The sequence below is a fragment of the Protopterus annectens genome, chromosome 11.part0 (genome assembly GCF_019279795.1).
Source record: "Protopterus annectens isolate FY-2018-M chromosome 11.part0, PAN1.0, whole genome shotgun sequence".
Classification (NCBI taxonomy): domain Eukaryota; kingdom Metazoa; phylum Chordata; order Ceratodontiformes; family Protopteridae; genus Protopterus; species Protopterus annectens.
Genome location: NC_056745.1, coordinates 1246570950 through 1246590688, shown reverse-complemented (window position 1 = coordinate 1246590688; position 19739 = coordinate 1246570950). Strand labels below are relative to the sequence as shown.

At 41.2% G+C, this 19739-nt stretch overlaps 1 protein-coding gene across 1 annotated transcript in view; it reads left to right on the top strand.

Moving 5' to 3' along the window:
* The window catches only part of LOC122815810 (guanylate-binding protein 1-like), an 869945-nt gene that overhangs the window by 737891 nt on the left and 112315 nt on the right, over nucleotides 1–19739 (top strand). The window contains exon 8 of the mRNA XM_044088612.1: nucleotides 17383–17485. Coding sequence (XP_043944547.1) covers nucleotides 17383–17485 — 103 coding nt within the window. The remainder of the gene's footprint in view (nucleotides 1–17382; nucleotides 17486–19739) is intronic.

Sequence of the window (19739 nt, the reverse complement as noted above, 5' to 3'; positions counted from 1 at the left end):
CTGCCACTATGAGAGCGGGCATGTGAAGTAGTATGTTCACGTAGACCTTCAACAGGTGATGTAGCTGGCCTATGTCCACATGCCCAATGCCTCACTCCCACCAGATGTTCCAGCACAGACATTCCACGCTCGAGGATTGACATTCCATGGTCAAGGGCTCCCACCATGTCACACAATCATCTATCCAAGGCATCTGCAAGATGATGGTGAGCATTTGCAATTGGAGAGCAGCCCTCTGAAGCCACAGACCTTCTCTGTTGTGGCATTCAGCACATGCCTGTGCCTCCATTACAGCCTGAAACATGTGTCTGGTTACATCAGCTGATGTGCTTTGTCTTGCAGGGGCATGTTGGCCAGTGGTCCTCATATGAGCAGCACTGGGCACATGCCTGTGTGGGACATCACCAGTCAGTTGGCTGGGATCATGGTGTGCAGGCACACCTTCCATAGTCTTCACACTTCCCTGTTCCATGCTACCATCCACCAACTGTCCTTCCTCTATGGCCACTGGTGATGGGGTATGTGTAGGCAGGAGAACTGTGTGCAGGGATGAGGGGGATACTGGTGGAATGGCAACCAATGGCACAGATTCAGCCCCTGACAACCCTGCCTGTGCCTCAATCATATTTTCATCATCACTGCTAGAGTCTGTGGGGACACTAACATCAGGTGGACTGCAGGAGTGCAACACACCTACATCAACACCTGTGGGGGCATTGCAAGTTATACAGCACAGCACACACACAGACAGACAGACACATGCACAGGCTGATAGACAGACAGACACACACACACACACACACACACACACACACACACACACACACACACACACATAGACAGACACATGCTATGGGACCAAACGGCATGCAACATGCATGTGATATGGCAGATGGCATTTAGCTTAGACAATTATAGTGGTAGGTATCATACATCCCTGAGCTGCACACAACAGCATGCGTGTGTTATAGCAGAAGGTATGCACCTTACACATTTATAGTAGTAGTTAGCATACATCACTGTGTTGCACCATTTGTGTTAGTAGCTTATGCACCATACCTGCAACAACATGCATGCACTATGCATCATTGCACCACACTGCCATATTTTCTACAACATACCCCACATGTTAACAGACCATCTCTGACCTTTGTACATCTGCCACTGATGCTTTGTGTTGGCCACTGCCCCTATGTGTGAGGAGGACATGTGCAGAAGGGTATGTGGAGTGAATACTATATTTGCCTCAGCCCTAGCTTGCATATCTCTCCCAAAGCAGTGCATGTCTGTTCAACATTATTCTGCCTACCCCTGAGCTGAGTCTACAGACAATGTGCATGTGGCTGTACACACATGTTTGACATGGCTGTCCCTACTTTGCAATGGTGCCAAAGACCAGCACAGGTTAACAGTACACCAGCCTGATATGTGGCATATAACCCTGCCAATCACATGTAGTATGACATGTCTTCTGCTGATGTGTTGAATGACATGCATACATGTGTAACACAATGGTGTCCTTTCAAATATACAGTAAGGTAATGGTGTCCCAATGCAGGGGTGTGTTATACTAACATGGACCTTCAGCTGAAGCAATGTTGTCTGTCCACCCTACAAATATGCAGTGACATACTGCACATTGAGCTGATGTGCATAGCCATTGCAGGGCATCATGTGGCTTCACTGTAGCTATACAGTGTGAGTTACAGACACAGTTCATAGCCATGACTGTGTTCAGATACAATACATATCTAATGTGGAATGTGACCCACGTCACTGAGGTGTATACACACTAAACCCTAATGAGGAATGTGTGACACAGGTCACTGTAGGGTATACAGATGACACCCCTGCACATCTGCAACCATATTACTGATGCCTGGCAACTATGAACAGACATGGCTAGCTTAGCAGTACTCCATGTCCCACATGCCATCTGTGTACCTCACACACATGAGGAGCAAGCATGGCAGTGATGCCTGACACCAGCAAGGTGAATGTACTGTATCTGTGGCCTGCTGTGGTTGTATGTGTATGTTGTGCAACACATGTATGTATTTGGATACTGTATAGATGAATACTTTCATGTCATGACACACTGAAGATGTTCAAGACATGTTATGTGGTGGTTTTGATGTCATGCCTACACAAGCTGTGCACAGGCCTGTATGATGTTTAGTGTTTCACATCTGCAATATCACCATTACACAAAGGCCATAGTTGTATTGTATTGAGCCAATGAACAACAGGGTGTACACACATGTACATCACTTCTACTGTGTGTGTTTCTTTATGTCTCTGGCCATCCTCCATGGCCATGTGTACACATGTTTTGTCCAATGGTTGTGATGGGCATCTATGTCACATGTCAGTGTTATCCCATATGACATACACCCATAGATGTCATATGCTCCACTGGGGACAGGGGTATGCAGACAAAGGGTGGTATGTTTGAGATGTGAGATATGTTTTGCAGGATAGTTGAGCAGTGCTGCAATCAGCCCACTACATGTCATGGACATGTCAGATAGCACATGACATTGTGTGACATTCATAGCACGGGTATAATCCACAAGGGTGAATCCTGTGGGCTGGTCATACTCCAGCTCCAGCACATTTAGAGTGTGTGCACACATATGCTCTCTGTATAGTACTGTTTGTATTCCCCACATGTGTAATGCTGATCTGTAGTACCTGTCCCTATGGTGAACCACACCTCCACCATTGTATTCACAGCTGTCCACACATCTGGAAATGCCAGTTTATAAGGTTTAGTGTAGGTGTTTCATATAGTCTTCAATCATTCCACATGGGTAACCACTGTGATGCATTGCAGGTCTGACCAGTGTATATTAACAGGACCACCATACATTATGTGTACATGTGTTAAATGGTCACATGGCAGATAGCATGCAATTATTACGATCTGTGCATTATCAAGCCTGGTAAATAACAATCTCACCTGCAACAGGCTGGTATCACTGCAAAGTGCCAGAGGTACCTAAATAGGAGTGTCACAGCAGTAAGATCATTATTCACACCTGTGTGATAGCTACAGGGTGCAATGTCCATGTTAGCGCATAAGCCAGTACAATAGATGATACTATGAAGTATGCACATCTGTGCATACATAGAGTAGCAGACTATAGTATGTGGCATGTGAGCATACATGCCTTGCGTATGATGTTATATTACATATTGTATAGTAACACATTGATCTATATGAAATATAGTTGTGTTATATGTGCAGTAGTGACTTACCAGGCAACTCCAGGCTCGGTGGTTGAGAGACACCCACCTCCACAATACCAGCTAAAGCTTGTGGATGGAGGTCTGCAGGTGTCCCCAGGTTGGCCAGCAGCTCTCGGTACATGTGAGCGGGGGCTAGGTGAGTGGCCCCCCCACCTGTTGCACCTTGTTCCCTGATGATTGCATTAGCATGCTGTTTCACCCATCTTATGAGGTCCGTGCAGTGTCGGCACACCTGCTGATAGGTGTGATTGTGGCCACCAACATCATTTACCCTCCTGCGGAGTTCCTCCCACTGGGCATCCCACTGCTGTGCATCCTGTGGCACATGGCTGAAGAGTGTTACATGGTTGTCGAGGAGGTATGGGATGAGGACCTCATCCTCCAAGTCAGTGTATGGTGGCAGCCTGGCATGCAGCATACCTGGAAGACATAATGATGGAGACAGGTCACAGTAACTCACAGAGACGTACAGAAGTAGAGCTGAACATACATTGTATCACATTTATTAAGATTACAAATATGTCTTTGCAAATCTACATGACACTAACACCACTGACATGCTTAACTCACACATATTTGACACTTACTGGTGATTTGATGTTATCACCTTATATGTGTGTGTCAAGTGATGACATTGCTCATACTCTATGTGGATGTCTTAATGTGGGCATGTCTGTTTGCCTGTACTGCTGTCTTTATCTATCAGCACATACCTGGATGTGTTCACATTAATGCAACAGACCTTAATGCTGTGTATATGTCACATATATAGTCATACACAGCCTTAAGAGACATCACCTGTGAACCTGCAGACTTGGTCACAGAAAGTTTTACACATATGCGTTTTGCCATATACATCTACATGGCACTGTACAGCTGTTTAGTATCCTGCCATGTATTACCCATGTTACACATGTGAAACACATGAGACAATGGCTAGCCTGATGGTATTTGCAGGGTTGGATATCAACTATAGCATGTACAGTCATAGTGAACTAGCAGGCTATATGCCCTGGGCCATTTATGAGCCTAGGCAGAGAGCTTACCTAGCTGTAGCCAACAGACAGGTAAGTTTCAATGGCCAGTTCAAGCAGTGCCACAGAACTGATCCACAGGGTTACTGATATATTTGCCATGATGTCCTCACACCATGTCACAAAGAGGGGCAATGTGCAGCTTTGCTGGACAGGGATGCATAGTATGGCAGGAGTATGTAAAGTGTATGGGACAGAGATCTGTCAGGCATGTTGTGATCCTTGTACTAGAAAGGTGGATGTCCATGAAGTATGTGTTTATTTGAAATTAAGATGTGTAAGTGTAGCATGTCCAACATCTCTGGTTTGGACATGGCTTTTTTCAGGGTTGGCATCATGCTACATAGTGGAGCTAGGGATTGGGAAGGCCAGTGTAGGCCATTTGAACATGGCCAATAACCCTTAAAGGAGATATATGATCTATTATGGGTCACTTGAGTGTTGAGTATGGCTGAACAATGGTCTCTATATTTATGGATGGCACCCTGTCATGATTAGAGGTGCCACATACGACTACCTGTCTGGTGTGGTGAAGTAACTATCAAAGGAAAGACTACTGTCCAGCTGCATCCCATACACACAGTTTCCATTATGTTGACCGCTACCTAGGTGATAGTTCATGGGTACAAGGTTTTTAACATAGGGGATGACAATGCAATACTTAGCTGTCAGATTGTGGCCATATGTCACACACCACACATTGACCCATAAAGGCCCTTCTGTATGTTGACCACAGCACACATTGAGTCAACTATTGCTCCTAGTTCATAGTCATTTGCAAACATCAATAGGCAGATGCCTTCTGTGTTAGTCTGTGTGATATAGATAACAAAGAGGGAGAGTACCAGGAATTAACCATGTATTACTGTAGCTGGCACTAGTTTGATGTGCGTGTATTAGTCAGACACCTTCTGTAGTGTTGGTTCTTCCAGGAGTCCAGTTGCCAACCACTCCTGTGACATAGGAATATACACCTAGTTTGCTGAGTGTAGCTGGTACACAGTATGGGTGATGGTGTCCTAAGACCTGGCAAGGTCATGATATGCTGTGTGAATCAACCTTACTGTCATCTACATCTGTACTGACTACATCAAATAAGTTGATCACGGTTCATGGCCTTACAGACCAGACTCAGCAAGGTAGTAGTGCGCTATTTCCCATTATCAGTGGTGTCTCCCCCTTTGTGGGGTGTGATAACTGTTGCTGTGCACCATTCAGTGTATACACAGCCTGACAGGAAGCTATGATTGAACATGATGTGTATGTGGAGAGCAAATTGTTCTGACATTTTTGTAGGATACACCCTGGGATGTTGACAGGTCCCGTGAAAGCTGTATGCATGGTTTTAGAGAGTGCAGCTTATACCTGCATAGTTGTCATTACAGGGGCTCTGTAGTGTACACGGATATATAAATATGTGTACATGTTGCGGGGAGGTGGGAGTGGGTTTAGGTTCTCCAAGACCCTATCTGGATGAACAGGTGCTATTTCTGTAGGTGCAGTACTTCCCATGCCATAGAGCTGTGAAGCACGGCACAAATATTGCACAAATATATTTTAAATATTTCTTGACTTTATGCTATTTTGGATTTCACATTTAAATTTTAAAACTTTAAAATTGTTCAACTTGTCACTCTTTGGAGTGATTTTTATATGTGTGTAGTACTTTAAATATTTGGCGCCTTTTTTGAAAGGATTTTATTAAATAGGGTCATCTACAATGTATTCTGTTTTTTCACTTGAAAAAGCATTGCATTTGAGTCAGGGTGAAAGTGCTTGTGTCATTTGAATAAATAAGTTGACAGACATCCTTGTTTTCACCTTTTCCTTGATTGTGGTATATATATATATATATATATATATATATATATATATATATATATATATATATATATAGCATACACCTTTCATTGAGTACATGGTGGTGTGTCCTATTTCCACACAATCCTCCCTTTTGTGTTTTAACCTGTCTGAATACACAACTGGCATAGGTACAGCTCAGGTAGCTTAGTGGTAGGTTGCTCTGAGGATGGTGTACATGGTTGTGGGCTCTAATCTTGGAAGGGGTTATTATTTTACCTCTCAGAGTAGGCACTGGTAGGGAAAGTGTGAATAACACACATTTAAGTGGTTGTAAGCAGTTTTGCCTGTGGACTTTCGCGATATTAAGCAAAGGTTGAACCTGTGAAACGCTTATCCATTTAACCATGTTTAAGCGCCACTTACCACCGCGCAAACCCACACAAACCTACTTACAACTGCTTAAAAGTGCTTTAATCCACCTGCATCCAACAGCCCTTATTCTGGTCCTCAAAATAAATTAACAACCCTTGAACCCGGGACCATGAACACCACAGTCACTGACTTTACCACTAAGGCATCTGAGATATGTACAAATGTTATGGTGTTTAGAATATACATTTTACTACAGGCATTCCTCACTACTGAAAACAAATGTGACAGTCAGTTGGTGTACATATGTATGATACATGTTAATGTTCATATGTTTGTGGAATTAGGTGTTGCAATGTGACATGACAGGGTGTATTATGGATGAGAATGGTTCTTGTTTTGTGTACTTTTTATATTGTCACCATACTCCATGTATATCCCTCCAGTTCACTTATTGAACATCCAATCCAGGCTCTCCTTGATGCATAATTTCATTACCCATCATTCCTCCCCTACCACAATCTCCACATACACAAAAAACATCCCTTCTATGGTGAATTAGGTTAATATTAATAGTTATAATACCAGAGCTGCATGTATTTTGTGTACACTTCAATTCCTTTGGATTGCTTATGTGTCACAAAGTGTGTTCATAGATGTTAAATATATGGCTATAGATGTAACTGTATATATATATATATATATATATATATATATATATATATATATATATATATATATATATATATATATATATACTGCATGTATTTTGTGTACAACATTCCTTTGGATTGCTTCTGTGTCACAAAGTGTGTTCATAGATGTAAAATATATGGCTATAGATGTAACTGTATTTATATATATATATATATATATATATATATATATATATATATATATATATAAATATATATATATTTATATGTATGTGCAGACATCACTCACACACACACACACACACATATGTATATATATATATATATATATATATATATATATATATATATTTAGTATTAATTTGTAACAGTTATACATATGTAGACTTGTATATGTTGATTCACAAACTACAGTACATTAAAATATACTGCACATATGTACACAAAGTGACCCATTTGTGGTCAGTATTGTGGAATGCCTATAGTATAAGGTGTAGTCTAAAGACCATGAAACATGTATACAGCTCAGATGGCTTAGTTGTAAGACCCATGACTGTAGTGTGCATGGTCCAGGGTTCAACACCTGTGATGCTTTACAAATGCTTTTTACTCCAGAATAAGGCTCATTTAAGCAGTTGTAAGCATGTTTAAAAGTGTTTGTGTGACATTAAAGCAGCAGTTCAACAGTTAAACAAACATTAAAATATAAAACCTGTGCACACAAACACAGCCACATTTGCTAACTACTCAGGATATATACATTTCAGTGAAGTAACATCTCACTATGTGCTTACTTAACATTACATTCTCTGTTGACTTTACTCTCCAGCACACATTGGTTTATATGGGTGTTTCAAATGTTTATTATACTGACAAATACTACCTATATATGGAAGCTGTGGTTAAGGTATACTTTTTAACATGATAAACATCCCTGATTTTATTGGGATTTGAACCTCGAATGCACAGATAGTATGCAAATGCTGTAACCATTACACTATTGAAATTAATGTTGCTTCCGCCTATTTCCTATTTAGATGATTTCTGTGTGTAAGCTAGGCTAAGCAAAGGGCGGAGGCGCCCAAACCCACTGAGCTTCACTTACTCTTGAAATAAAACATATAACAAATGAAATGAGAGACTATAAATTACATTCCTAACTACATTAAACATAGCCCCTCACTGACACACTTCAAGGGAAACCTTGATGTGTGAATGGATAACAGAATATACACCCCTGGGATCATGTGTCCCAGAACCATACAGCCAGGGGGTGGGGGAGTACCTCCAATTTTATAGCTGCAAGACCTGTTGGGGAAATTGAATGGTGTTGATTTTTCACATTAACATGCCCTCTTTAGATCACTAAGTGCCCCTATCACCCTCCACCACCCCAGTCTTCAACAGCTTCTGGCAACTCTGCCTGGAATCACTTCATTGGCTATGCTTGACAGAGGCTCAGTTACTTCATCAATGGTTCAGAGAAAGCCAACACACTGTAGCTATGCTTCTAATTGCCCTTGGCAGATAGCCTACTACCTATCTGTGAACCTCTAAAGTGCAGGCCATCGCAGCCATGATATGTGAATAAACAGAGCTTTCAGATCACAATATACAGTGAAATATCACCATGTAGTCAGAAAACAGTTAAGTACAGCAAGAACATACAGAACACTGATACTTATTCACTCCAAAAGCCTGTCTTGGAAGCTAGAAGACTTGTATAAGTTTAAGGCTTTCTATTGCTTACCAGTAGGTTACCTACAGGAAAGATGAGAAACAAGCACAGATGGGAAACATGCATGCAACACTACCATACCAGCTTATGTGTCAGCCTTAGGCTTTGGAATACTGGCCAAGGCTATTGGCACCCCCATGGTGCCTTTTTTAGGGAAATCTCAAAGGTGAATCCCACCTCCGTAAACAGCACAATAGCAGAATCAATGAGGGTTATGCTACTCAACACCAGGGGTTGTGATCACAACATGCATGCACTCACAGCACTCCTCAGTATGGACAATGTCAACATCTGTGCAGTAACTGAGACCTGTTTTAAGGCTCCTGAGACCACACCAACACTAACAGACTACAACCCATACCACACATTTTGGACACTGAACATGGACTGACACAGACATGGAAGGGGTATATCCATATTCATCAGGGATACCTATACCTCCAGGTTAGTGGGGCAGCATGATACCTCTGAGATTATCCATGTGCAGCTAACATCAGCAACAACTGTAATGCAAACTGTGGCCTGCTACAGATTACCCTCCATGACCCAGGACCACCACTCCACCTACCTGGAGACAGTGGAAAACATGACAGTCCTACTGCACACCCTGGTATTGGTCGATGTCTACTAGCCTACCATTAACTGGGAAACTTACTCAAGTACTCCCTTCCAGGCCCAGTGCTTCCTGGAATTTATCACCTCATATGCCCTGTATCAGATGGTAAACTCTGTAATGAGGGGTGGAAACATACTAGAAGTGGCAATCACCAACATGGGTGACAGGTGCACCACAGCGGAGGTAAACCTGTCACTGGTTATATCTGACCATGAGCTATTCAATGTTTCCACACCCAACCATCTCCCGCACCCACAGAAACCACAGTGTATACCTGTCCTACAGCTAAATTCACACTAATAGAGACAGGGGTGGGGTATTTCACAGCCCCCACACTAAGGGAAAACACTGCTCAAGATACAGACAGATTTTCAAATGAACTCTATAAGCACCTACAAGGATGTATGGATCATGCCATCACTGGTAAACCAAGACTTACTCATGCTAGACAAGGACACCAGTCTTGTGGACCCCTGCAATAAACAGGCTATACAACAGAAGTAGGACAGTAATCCAGAAAAACAGCAAATCCCAAGAAGGGCAAATATTCTTCACCAGTATTAGTAAGAAATGTAGGTCTCTCATGAAATCATCCAAGACTAACATCAACAGGAAAATAGGCAAGGATTCGAAAGATAACCCCAAAGCCTTCTTTGGCTATGTCAAGGATCTAAGTGGTAACACATAGATTAGCATTGTGCCGGTGCAATATAGCACAAAATATACTGACCCTACTGATATCGCCAACATCCTTGCAGATACATTCATTGCAAACTTCACCCCCTAAAGAGCCCACAACAATACTCGAAAAGTACAGTATCCCAGACATCAGAGACACATAGTTGGAAATGGCACTCTCTAACAGCAATACACAGTGTCAGTGGAGGCAGATGATGTCCCAGACTGCATCTTGCAAATACTACAAGACAAACTGACCTCCCCCACCTAATTAAGCTTTTCAACTTCAGCCTCTCCACAGGCTACATGCCCATACAATGGCACATGGAAATGGTTATTCCACTCCACCAAGGTGGAAACACAACTGACCATGGTAACTACCACCCCATAAGCCTGACTAGCCTGGTCTGCAAAGCTATTGAGTGCATCCTCATGGCACCATTAACAAAGACCTTGGTAACCTCCAAACACTTGACCCAACCCAGGTCAGCTTGGTTGAGTGCAGTTCATGCCTACTAAACCTGTTTGACATCTTACAGACAGTCAGCAAGACGTTAGATGAGGGGAGAGGTGGTTCACACATACTACCTGGACCTCAACGAGGCTTTTGACGCCATTCCCCACTCTGGTATTATTGATAAACTCACCAACCTGTACATACACTCATACATCACAGGATCGGTTGCCAATGGGCTTACAGACAGAACCCACATGATATGACTAGTGGTCTATAGATCCAACTCTTAACCAGTCACAACTGGTGTCCCACAGGACTCAGTCCTGGGACACCTACTGTTTGGCATATACTTCTCAGAGGTACAGGCAAACACAGGTGGACTATGGCAGACCATGTTTGGCAATGACTGCAAACTGGGAGCCATACTTGACAGTCCAGCTGACACAGACATCCTTCAAGGGGCCTCACAGAGACCAACACAGGGTGTCAAAGTCATGGCCTCCAGCTAAGTGCCACAAACTGCATGGTCATTCCATTGTGGAATACTAAGCTCCCACATATTAACACATAAGTGGCAGCCACTTTAATACAGACGAGGTAATATGGTCTCTGAGGACTAAGGTAGATAGTGATCTCTCCTTTGACAATCATATCTCCAAAGTAGTTAGGACATCCTTCTATGTAGGCCATCTGATTACTAAAGGGTTTGCATCTAGACATACTGAGGTTATAGTGCCCCTTTACTCATCACTCATCAGTCCCATCATAGAGTATAATAACCCATTTGGGATATACCTCAGAAGACACATCCAACAGCTGGAAGGTCCACAAATGTACCTCGCCAAGAGGATTACTGGCCTCAAACATATGTCCTATGCAGCCAGACTGAATAAACACCTACTTTACTCAGTGGCATCTCGTTTACTCAGAGATGATCTCTGCTGGCCAACAAAGCCATGTCAAACTCAGGCTTAATGGATATGCTCCACCTATGGGAATCCATGTCACAGTGAGCCACACGCTGTAGTGAGCTGAACCTTGCCACAACAATAACTGGAAGATGCTGGAGGGATGGATTCCTGTCACAGAAACTTCCCATACTTTGGAACAACATCCCTAATTACATTATACAGAGCCCCTCACTAACACTTTTCAAGAGAAACCTTGAAGAGTGGATGGGGAAGAGTAGATACACCCCAGGGATCCCGCCATTGGCTCTGCTCCACAGAGGGACAGTTAATGAATTAATGTGGTGGCAAAAGCTGACACATTTTGTCTAGGCTTATGAATGCCCTCAGGCAGTTAGCCAAGTACCTACCTATGAATCTATGAACCTATACATACAGTATCAGCACATGCTGATAGCTTAATTTACTGTTCAGGTGTTGACTTACCTTGTGCCAATAGCAGTTGTGTGTGCAATAGTTGAGGGCTGCCTATGTTGGATGCACACAGTAGACTGCCTATACATGACAATTTACAGGTAGTCTTGTGTGTGTGCCTTCCATTTTTACTGTGTGTGCAGGTGGAGAAAGGTGTCAGTCCCTAGGTGCCTACACTGTCAGTGTTTGTGCTATATGTTACCTCCTTGCCAAGGCATGGGCATACTGGGCATGCCTCCATCTGCCTACTGGGGCTGGCTCAGGGTGTTCGTGGTCTGAATATCTATGTGCCTGTGGGGCCCTTGGCAATGGTGGTGAGCTGTGAGGGCCTTCACCATTCTGTCCCTGCTGCAGCTGTTTCAGCAGGATCATATTGTGTAGCATGGCACATAGTATGAAGATGTGGGCACACGTGCCTGGAGAGTACTGCAAGGCTCCACCAGATATGTCCAAGCAATGGAACCATGATTTAAGCATCTCAAACACATGCTCTATGATGATTCTGGTTTGTGCGTGTGCCTCATTATGGCATTCCAGCATGGGTGTGTGTGCATTTCTGATGGGAGTCATCATCCACGGTTCCAGTGCATAGCCAGCATCCCCTACCAGGTGGCCATATGGGATGTCCCCCCTGGCAAATACCTGATACAGCTGTGAGGCATGCCAGATGTGGGAGTTGTGATAGCTTCCAGGGCTGCCAGCACACACATCCATGATAATGCCCTGGGCATTGCACATGACCTGGCAGTTGATGGAGGGGTATCCCTTGCGGTTTATGTCGCACCTACCCTGCTCACTGGATGGTGACTTGATGTGTATGCATGTGCAGTCTATTGCACCCAGTATCTCCGGGTATTCTGCCACATGGTGGAGAAGACGCATATTGCTGGCCAACTCCTCCTGTGTTTGGGGGAAGTATATGTGCTCATTGGCATGTGGTAACATGGCATCCAGGAACTGGTTAAGTACCCTGGATGCTGATGCCTGTGAAATCCCCATGATATCCCCAGTTGGCCTTTGAAAGGTACCTGTAGCTAGTATTCTCAGGCTTACACATACCTTCGTATCCATTGGGATGGATTCTCCTCTGTTTGTTCTGGCTCTGAGGCGTGGCCGGCACAGCTCCACAAGTTGCTGTAGGGTGTCCCTGTCCACCCTGTAACACTGTACTATCTCCAGATCATGTAGCCCCTGGTAGGTTACCCTGGGTCTGAACACTCTTCTCCTCCTCTGGTGCCTGAGGTGGTATTGTGCATCATCCTCCACACCACCTTCAGTCTCCAATACATGCTGCTGGATCAAAGCTATGGCAGCTCCTAACATGTACATACTAAAAGTTCCCCATCTGTATACATCAATGGTGCAAAGTGTATGGGAATACACAAGTGTATGTGAGGTGCCTTCACACTTTATACTATTTTGCTATGGATGCTGCTGATGTCATTGGGTGTGTATCAGCAAATCCAGCTGCAGGGTATCTTAATTATGGGTTTTACAGTGAGTACTGCAAGTGTGGGGCCTTTAGTGTGGAGTTATGGTTGCCTGCCATGATTAATTTGTTGCCCTTTAATTCACTTTTAAACCTGGATCCCCTCCCATAATCAAGCATGCATCCACCTGCCATCTTTCTTGTATTGTACTTTCCCTACCCAGTCATGTGTTGCAAAATGTGTCTTGTAGCTGATATACTGCAAATCCGCTTTGTTCTGCTGAGACACTTTACTGTTTTCTTTGCAGTACAGCCCCTCCCCTTTCTTGTTCTGCAGGTAGCTGCTTGCAACCTTGTTAGCTGTTGTCAATAGCCCACTGCTGGTTCCTATGTGTTAATTAGTCATTTGTACTCCAATTTCCCTGCTGTAGCAATTCCTTATTTCTTTCCTATATCCTTCCTGTTTCCGCTACGGTGCGCGCTGTGCAAACCCGTTTACCGGGTTTAAGTGAGTTTTCATCCACGTTCACATGCATACTCAGTTACCTTGTGTACTCTCAGCTAAGCAAAGCTATAGCCAGTTTGACACACCCCTATCCTGCAGCTTTGCTTAGCTACAGGCAAACCAGATTAGCAATGCTCCAATGTGCTTACAGCAAGGGTAACACACCCCTCTCTTGATGTCATCTTTATCTCAAGGGCACACCTCGGTGTTATAACGCTACGCTGTGAGGTGCATCCTTACACCAGCGGGGAATCTGTGATTTATTATTACTCCTCTCATTTGCATGGCATTGCCTACTAATTCCTAGCTACCATGCATAACACTGTCACAGCCCCTTAGCAACCCTTGCGCCATGGTGTGGCATAGCATGCCTGCCATTCACTATTATGAGGAATTCATGATATGTGTTACATTGCAGTTTTATTCTATATTTTTCTATTTCCCTTTCATTCCCGTTTGTGAGCTGCTGCCCTGCGCTTCCACTTCGCGATAGTACGAATATAAATATTAAATGTTAATTTTATATTTTGTACATTTTTTTTTATGCCAATGGCTATATATTTAGCCATTGGCATATATTAACAATATAATACATGTGTTTGGTCGGCTGTTATGGCTCCGATTTTATGTTTGCAAAAATGTAAACCATTGTTTATGGTTTACATTTCTGCATACTTACACTAAACCTGCATCACTTCCTGGATTGCTTCATACCTTCATTTGCATGCTACACTGCTGCACATGGGTTAAATGGCATACAGGGCACAGGAGCTGTGTGGGTGTAGTGTACACAGGTAGTGCATGTGGGAACAGCTCGTACCTGGATCGCTCGCAGGCCATATTTGGTGTTGGAATTCTGATGCTACGCCTGCACCTGGCGCAAGCTTCATGAATCCCGGGGATTGTATCCAATCATCTTAAACAAACATTCCTCTCATCTACAAAACTTTCTTTTCTTTAAACCTATGCACCTATAATTTCACCATCCATTTCATTCATAGATTTATATATATATATATATATATATATATATATATATATATATATATATATATATATATATATACACACACACACACACACACACACACACACACACACACACACACACACACACACACACACACACACACACACACACACACACACACACACACAGGTCTACTTCATTTGTCCTAACTTCCAATTGACTGACTCCCATTTGCCCAACTCCATTTGACTGACATTTAATTTGCCCGACACTTCATTTGACTGACACTTCATTTGACTGACAAGTATTATTGGCAAGTAAATGGAATATGTCCTCTTCCCCATTGTAGTGTGACCCTGGAGTTAGAATATATAGTTAGAGGAGTGTGGGGGGGCGAAGCCCCCCACTTACTTTTGTTTTACTAAGCAATATGAAAGCAAACACAAACAATATATTATGATATGTTCCCCCCACACCCCCCTAACTATATTTTCTAACTCCAGGGTCGCACTACAGTGGGGAAGGGGACATATTCCATTTACTTGCCAATAATACTTGTCAGCCAAATGAAGTGTTGGTCAAATGAAGTGTCGGGCAAACGAAATGTCAGTCATTTGGTCATGGGCAAATGGGTGTGAGTCAATTGGAAGTTAGGGCAAATGAAGACCCCCCCCCCACACACACACACATATATATATATATATATATATATATATATATATATATATATATATATATTCCCCCGAACACACTTATAGATAAGATAGATAGATAGATAGATAGATAGATAGATAGATAGATAGATAGATAGATAGATAGATAGTGAGATACAGTCAACAACCTAAGGAATGTACATTGGCCAAAGCTACTGTTTATATGTTATGAAAGGTGCACCTCAGTTAATTAGACATTTAGTTAATGAGTTTGCTATGAACTGGGTGGTGGATCACACTATGCAGGATTGAACTCAACACATTATGTGCTTTTTTACTTACAGTCATGTTTATATGCAGCTTTCTTTAATTTGTAAAATATATCAATTTTATGTTGTTTTAATTGTCACTTTTTGCTGCTTTACTTCTGTAACACTTGATTGTTTGCTTACTTTCCCCAAGCGGAGACTGAAGTTGGTCAGAACTGATAAGTACTCTAAATTGGTAAACAAATTCAAATAAATAAATAAATAAATACATACATAAATTAATCTCTTGTCTGGCAGTTGGCACATACTGTTAACCGACTGTAGTTCTTGTGGTACAGGGTTTGAGTATGTCAGCCCTCATTTGCTTATTGTGTAATTTTGAGAATGTCACTTAACCAGACAGTCTTGGGGTGCGGAAACTGGGAATTTTGGCTAGGCTCCTAAATTGTCTCCTGGACTGCAATCCTAATAACAACCTATAAATCTAAAATAAATGAATACATATGCAGTAATTACTTTGTAAAAATGTATTACTGCATGAACAGAATTTCCTATTAAAATATTTAAAAATAACTTAAGGCATAGGAGACATTTTCAGCATATATACTGGTGACCAAGATGAAATTCCCTGTGCATCAGGTGCTCAAAACAAATGACACTGTGAATAGAATGCTGATTGTTGTTTTCTGCAGGACATTTACTGGTGTCATATTTAAGTGTACACTGGAAGTGATTCCTTCATTTTTGATGATTATTCCCACAGTTCAATTAAAGTGGGAGATTGGATAATCAGTATTCAGATAAACAGGGTTACACTGCTATAAAGTAAACAAAGTTTATCAGGGAATTAATCCAAATATAAATAAGTAAAATGAGTACCCAGCAAATAGATACATGAAATTAATCAAAACAAGTAATATTTCTAAAGAGATGGCCCTAATTGGTATAGACCAGGAAATGAGTATTTGCTTAAGGGAAACTGTAATAAAATATTAATACCAAACATTATAAGAGAAACGAATTCTTAATATTATGTCAAATATGCCTGACATACACCTGTTAAGTGGGAATTACTTTGTTAATATCTGTCCACCACATAGATGATAGTGTGTGATGAAAAGTAATGCTTTATAGTACTGCAATAATATTTTCAGTTATGTAATGCAATCCACCTAACTTTTCATTTGGTCATTTACATCTCACATTAATTTTGTGTGTTGTTCATATTATATGCAAGTGACTTATTTTATTAACGCTTCCCTATCATCTGCATGTTTACACACACACACACACACACACACACACACACACACACATATATATATATATATATATATATATATATATATATATATATATATATATATATATACGACTGATCTTGCTATATGCCAGGGTAGTGGCTAAAAGGGTTTATTTCTGTTAGCAAACACAAAGAAAATAAAATTAAGACATAGTAAACTTACGTAAACAAGAGCTAAAATGTATCATTTAACTCTATCATATATTACATTTAGGGATTTTAGGAAAGCACATTTTATTCTTTCTTAACATATTTTTCCTTTTAACAGGCTGAGGATGTGTTGGCCGAGTACCTGAGGCAAAAGCAGGCTGAATCAGAACACATTCTCAGGATGGACAACATGCTTACTGACAAAGAGAAAATGCTGGAACGTAAGGGATTTCACTTTCATTATTCCATTTACTTCATGCAGTGAAAGAAGGCATACCATTTCTCCCTTATAATCTTTTAGATACATGAAAGACAGAGAAATACATGATAAGTACATACACATAAACATTATTGGCACAGTGTTTAAGAAATGTTCAGAAATCACAACTTTACACAAGGATGAAATGATTTGCCAGCTACACTAATGTTTGTATTCGTGATGAAAAGGGCAACCCAAATCTACTGCAGTGCTTATTAAACTGACTTATCCTATGGTAATTAAAAATGGTTGTGCTACAGCTTTTCCTTCTTGCTGCTAAGAAGTGAAATCTGTAAAACAATGAAATGTTTGCAGATTGTAAAACATTGATTTAAGAAGAAAAAATGTTTTCATGCCTCTTTTAAGATGCAACTGCATCACATAAATGAAAATAAGTGCAAATATAGTGGTCTGGAAGTTAAATCTGCTATTTTTATCTCCATGTTCCACTAATTTGATTGGTGGGATTTCTTTGTTTACGTTTGCTTAATGAGTATATCAAATAAGCGCTATGCTCTCCTTTTCTCTAAGTGTGACCTGGGGGTTCTTGTACAGTGAAAGGAAGAAATGTGACTGCCATAGCAGGAATTCATGTATTAGTTTTGAAGAGCTGTTGTACTATTTAAAGATCATCATCAGCAGCAGTTTTAGAGGGTGACCTCATACTTCTCAGAACGTACTGTTGTAAGTTGAATTTACTATAGCAGTAGATGTTCAAATAATTACTGCTGCAGTAGTCTTAGCTACATATCGGTTTAATAGACAGCCAGCTTCCATGCACCCAAACTGTCAAGCAGCTCGAGCTGAGCTAAAAGACAAGTTTCAGCACAAAGCCCTTCAGATCTTTCCTGCTGGCAGAGACGGGGAAGCTGATTCCTGAAAGGATAGTGCTAAGAATAACAAAATATAAATTCCACACCATGGAGTAAAAAACACACTAAAAAAACAAGGAGGGGTGGAGGGAGAGAGTGGCTACTGCAACAGTGATCATACAAACATCTACTGTTCTAGTAAGTTCATCTTACACAATTGTATTATTCTTCATATTGATCACTGTTGCAATAGCCTTAGGTATATGGGTAAATTACCGGGTCTATGTTCAGCCATCAAAAGAAATGAACATTGAACTACTAAACAACAAACCCTATCCATCAAATGTTCATTCAGAGAATGTTCATTTCTGCAACAGGGAAAGTAACTAGTTGGCCAACACTTCCCCAACTTACTCACTGCAATAATTCAAATCTACCCAGGTGCGGGGCTTTGCCATCACCCCCCAACTATACATATATATATATATTATATATATATATATATATATATATATATATATATATATATATATTTATTTATTTTTATATATATATATATATACCAACACCAAGACTGCACTAGAAGACAGGGTTCTAGTAGAGTGGACCTTGACCCTTTCTGGAATAGATTTATCATGGTGAATATAACAAAAGGTAATAGCATTAGACAACCATTTGGAAATAGTCTGTTTTGACACAGGTTGTCCCTTCTTACCTTCTCAAGAAATGAAAAATTGATCTAAAGATCTGAATTCTTTAGTTTTGTCAAGACAGCACCTGAGTTGTCTGCGGACATCCAAGATATGGTGTATCCTTTTCCTCTCATTTTTAGGTGCTGGAAAGAAAATGAGGAGATGAATAGCTTGGCTTAAAGTAAACTCTGAAACCATTTAGGCATAAAAGAAGGATTAATTCCCAAAGCAACCTTGTCCCTGTGGAAAACAAGGTAGGGTTGACTCACCATAAGATGTTGGAACTCAAATACCCTTCTTGCAGAGATCAGAGCAGTCAGTAAAACTGTTTTCCATGTTAAGAACCTCAAGTTAACCAGGTTAGCTGGTTCAAATGGAGCAAGAACTAGTTTTTCTAAAAAAAAAATAAAATTTCAAGGTGGGGCCATCAGTTTATTTGCAGGTCTCTCATGCAAAACCCATTTCAATAGCATTTTAACATAAGGCTGCCTTGAAAAAGGAGGATCCATGGACAGACATGCTGATATAGATGATAAATGAACCTTGATAGAGGAATAAGAAAGGCCATAAAAAAGTGACTCTCACAAATATTGTAAACCAGACAACAACTAGTCCTGAATAGATGCTGGCAATGTTGGCACCAACTACAAAATCTTTTATGTTTGCTAAGATATGATTTTATTAGTAGCAGGCTTTCTTGTCTCCATTAGTA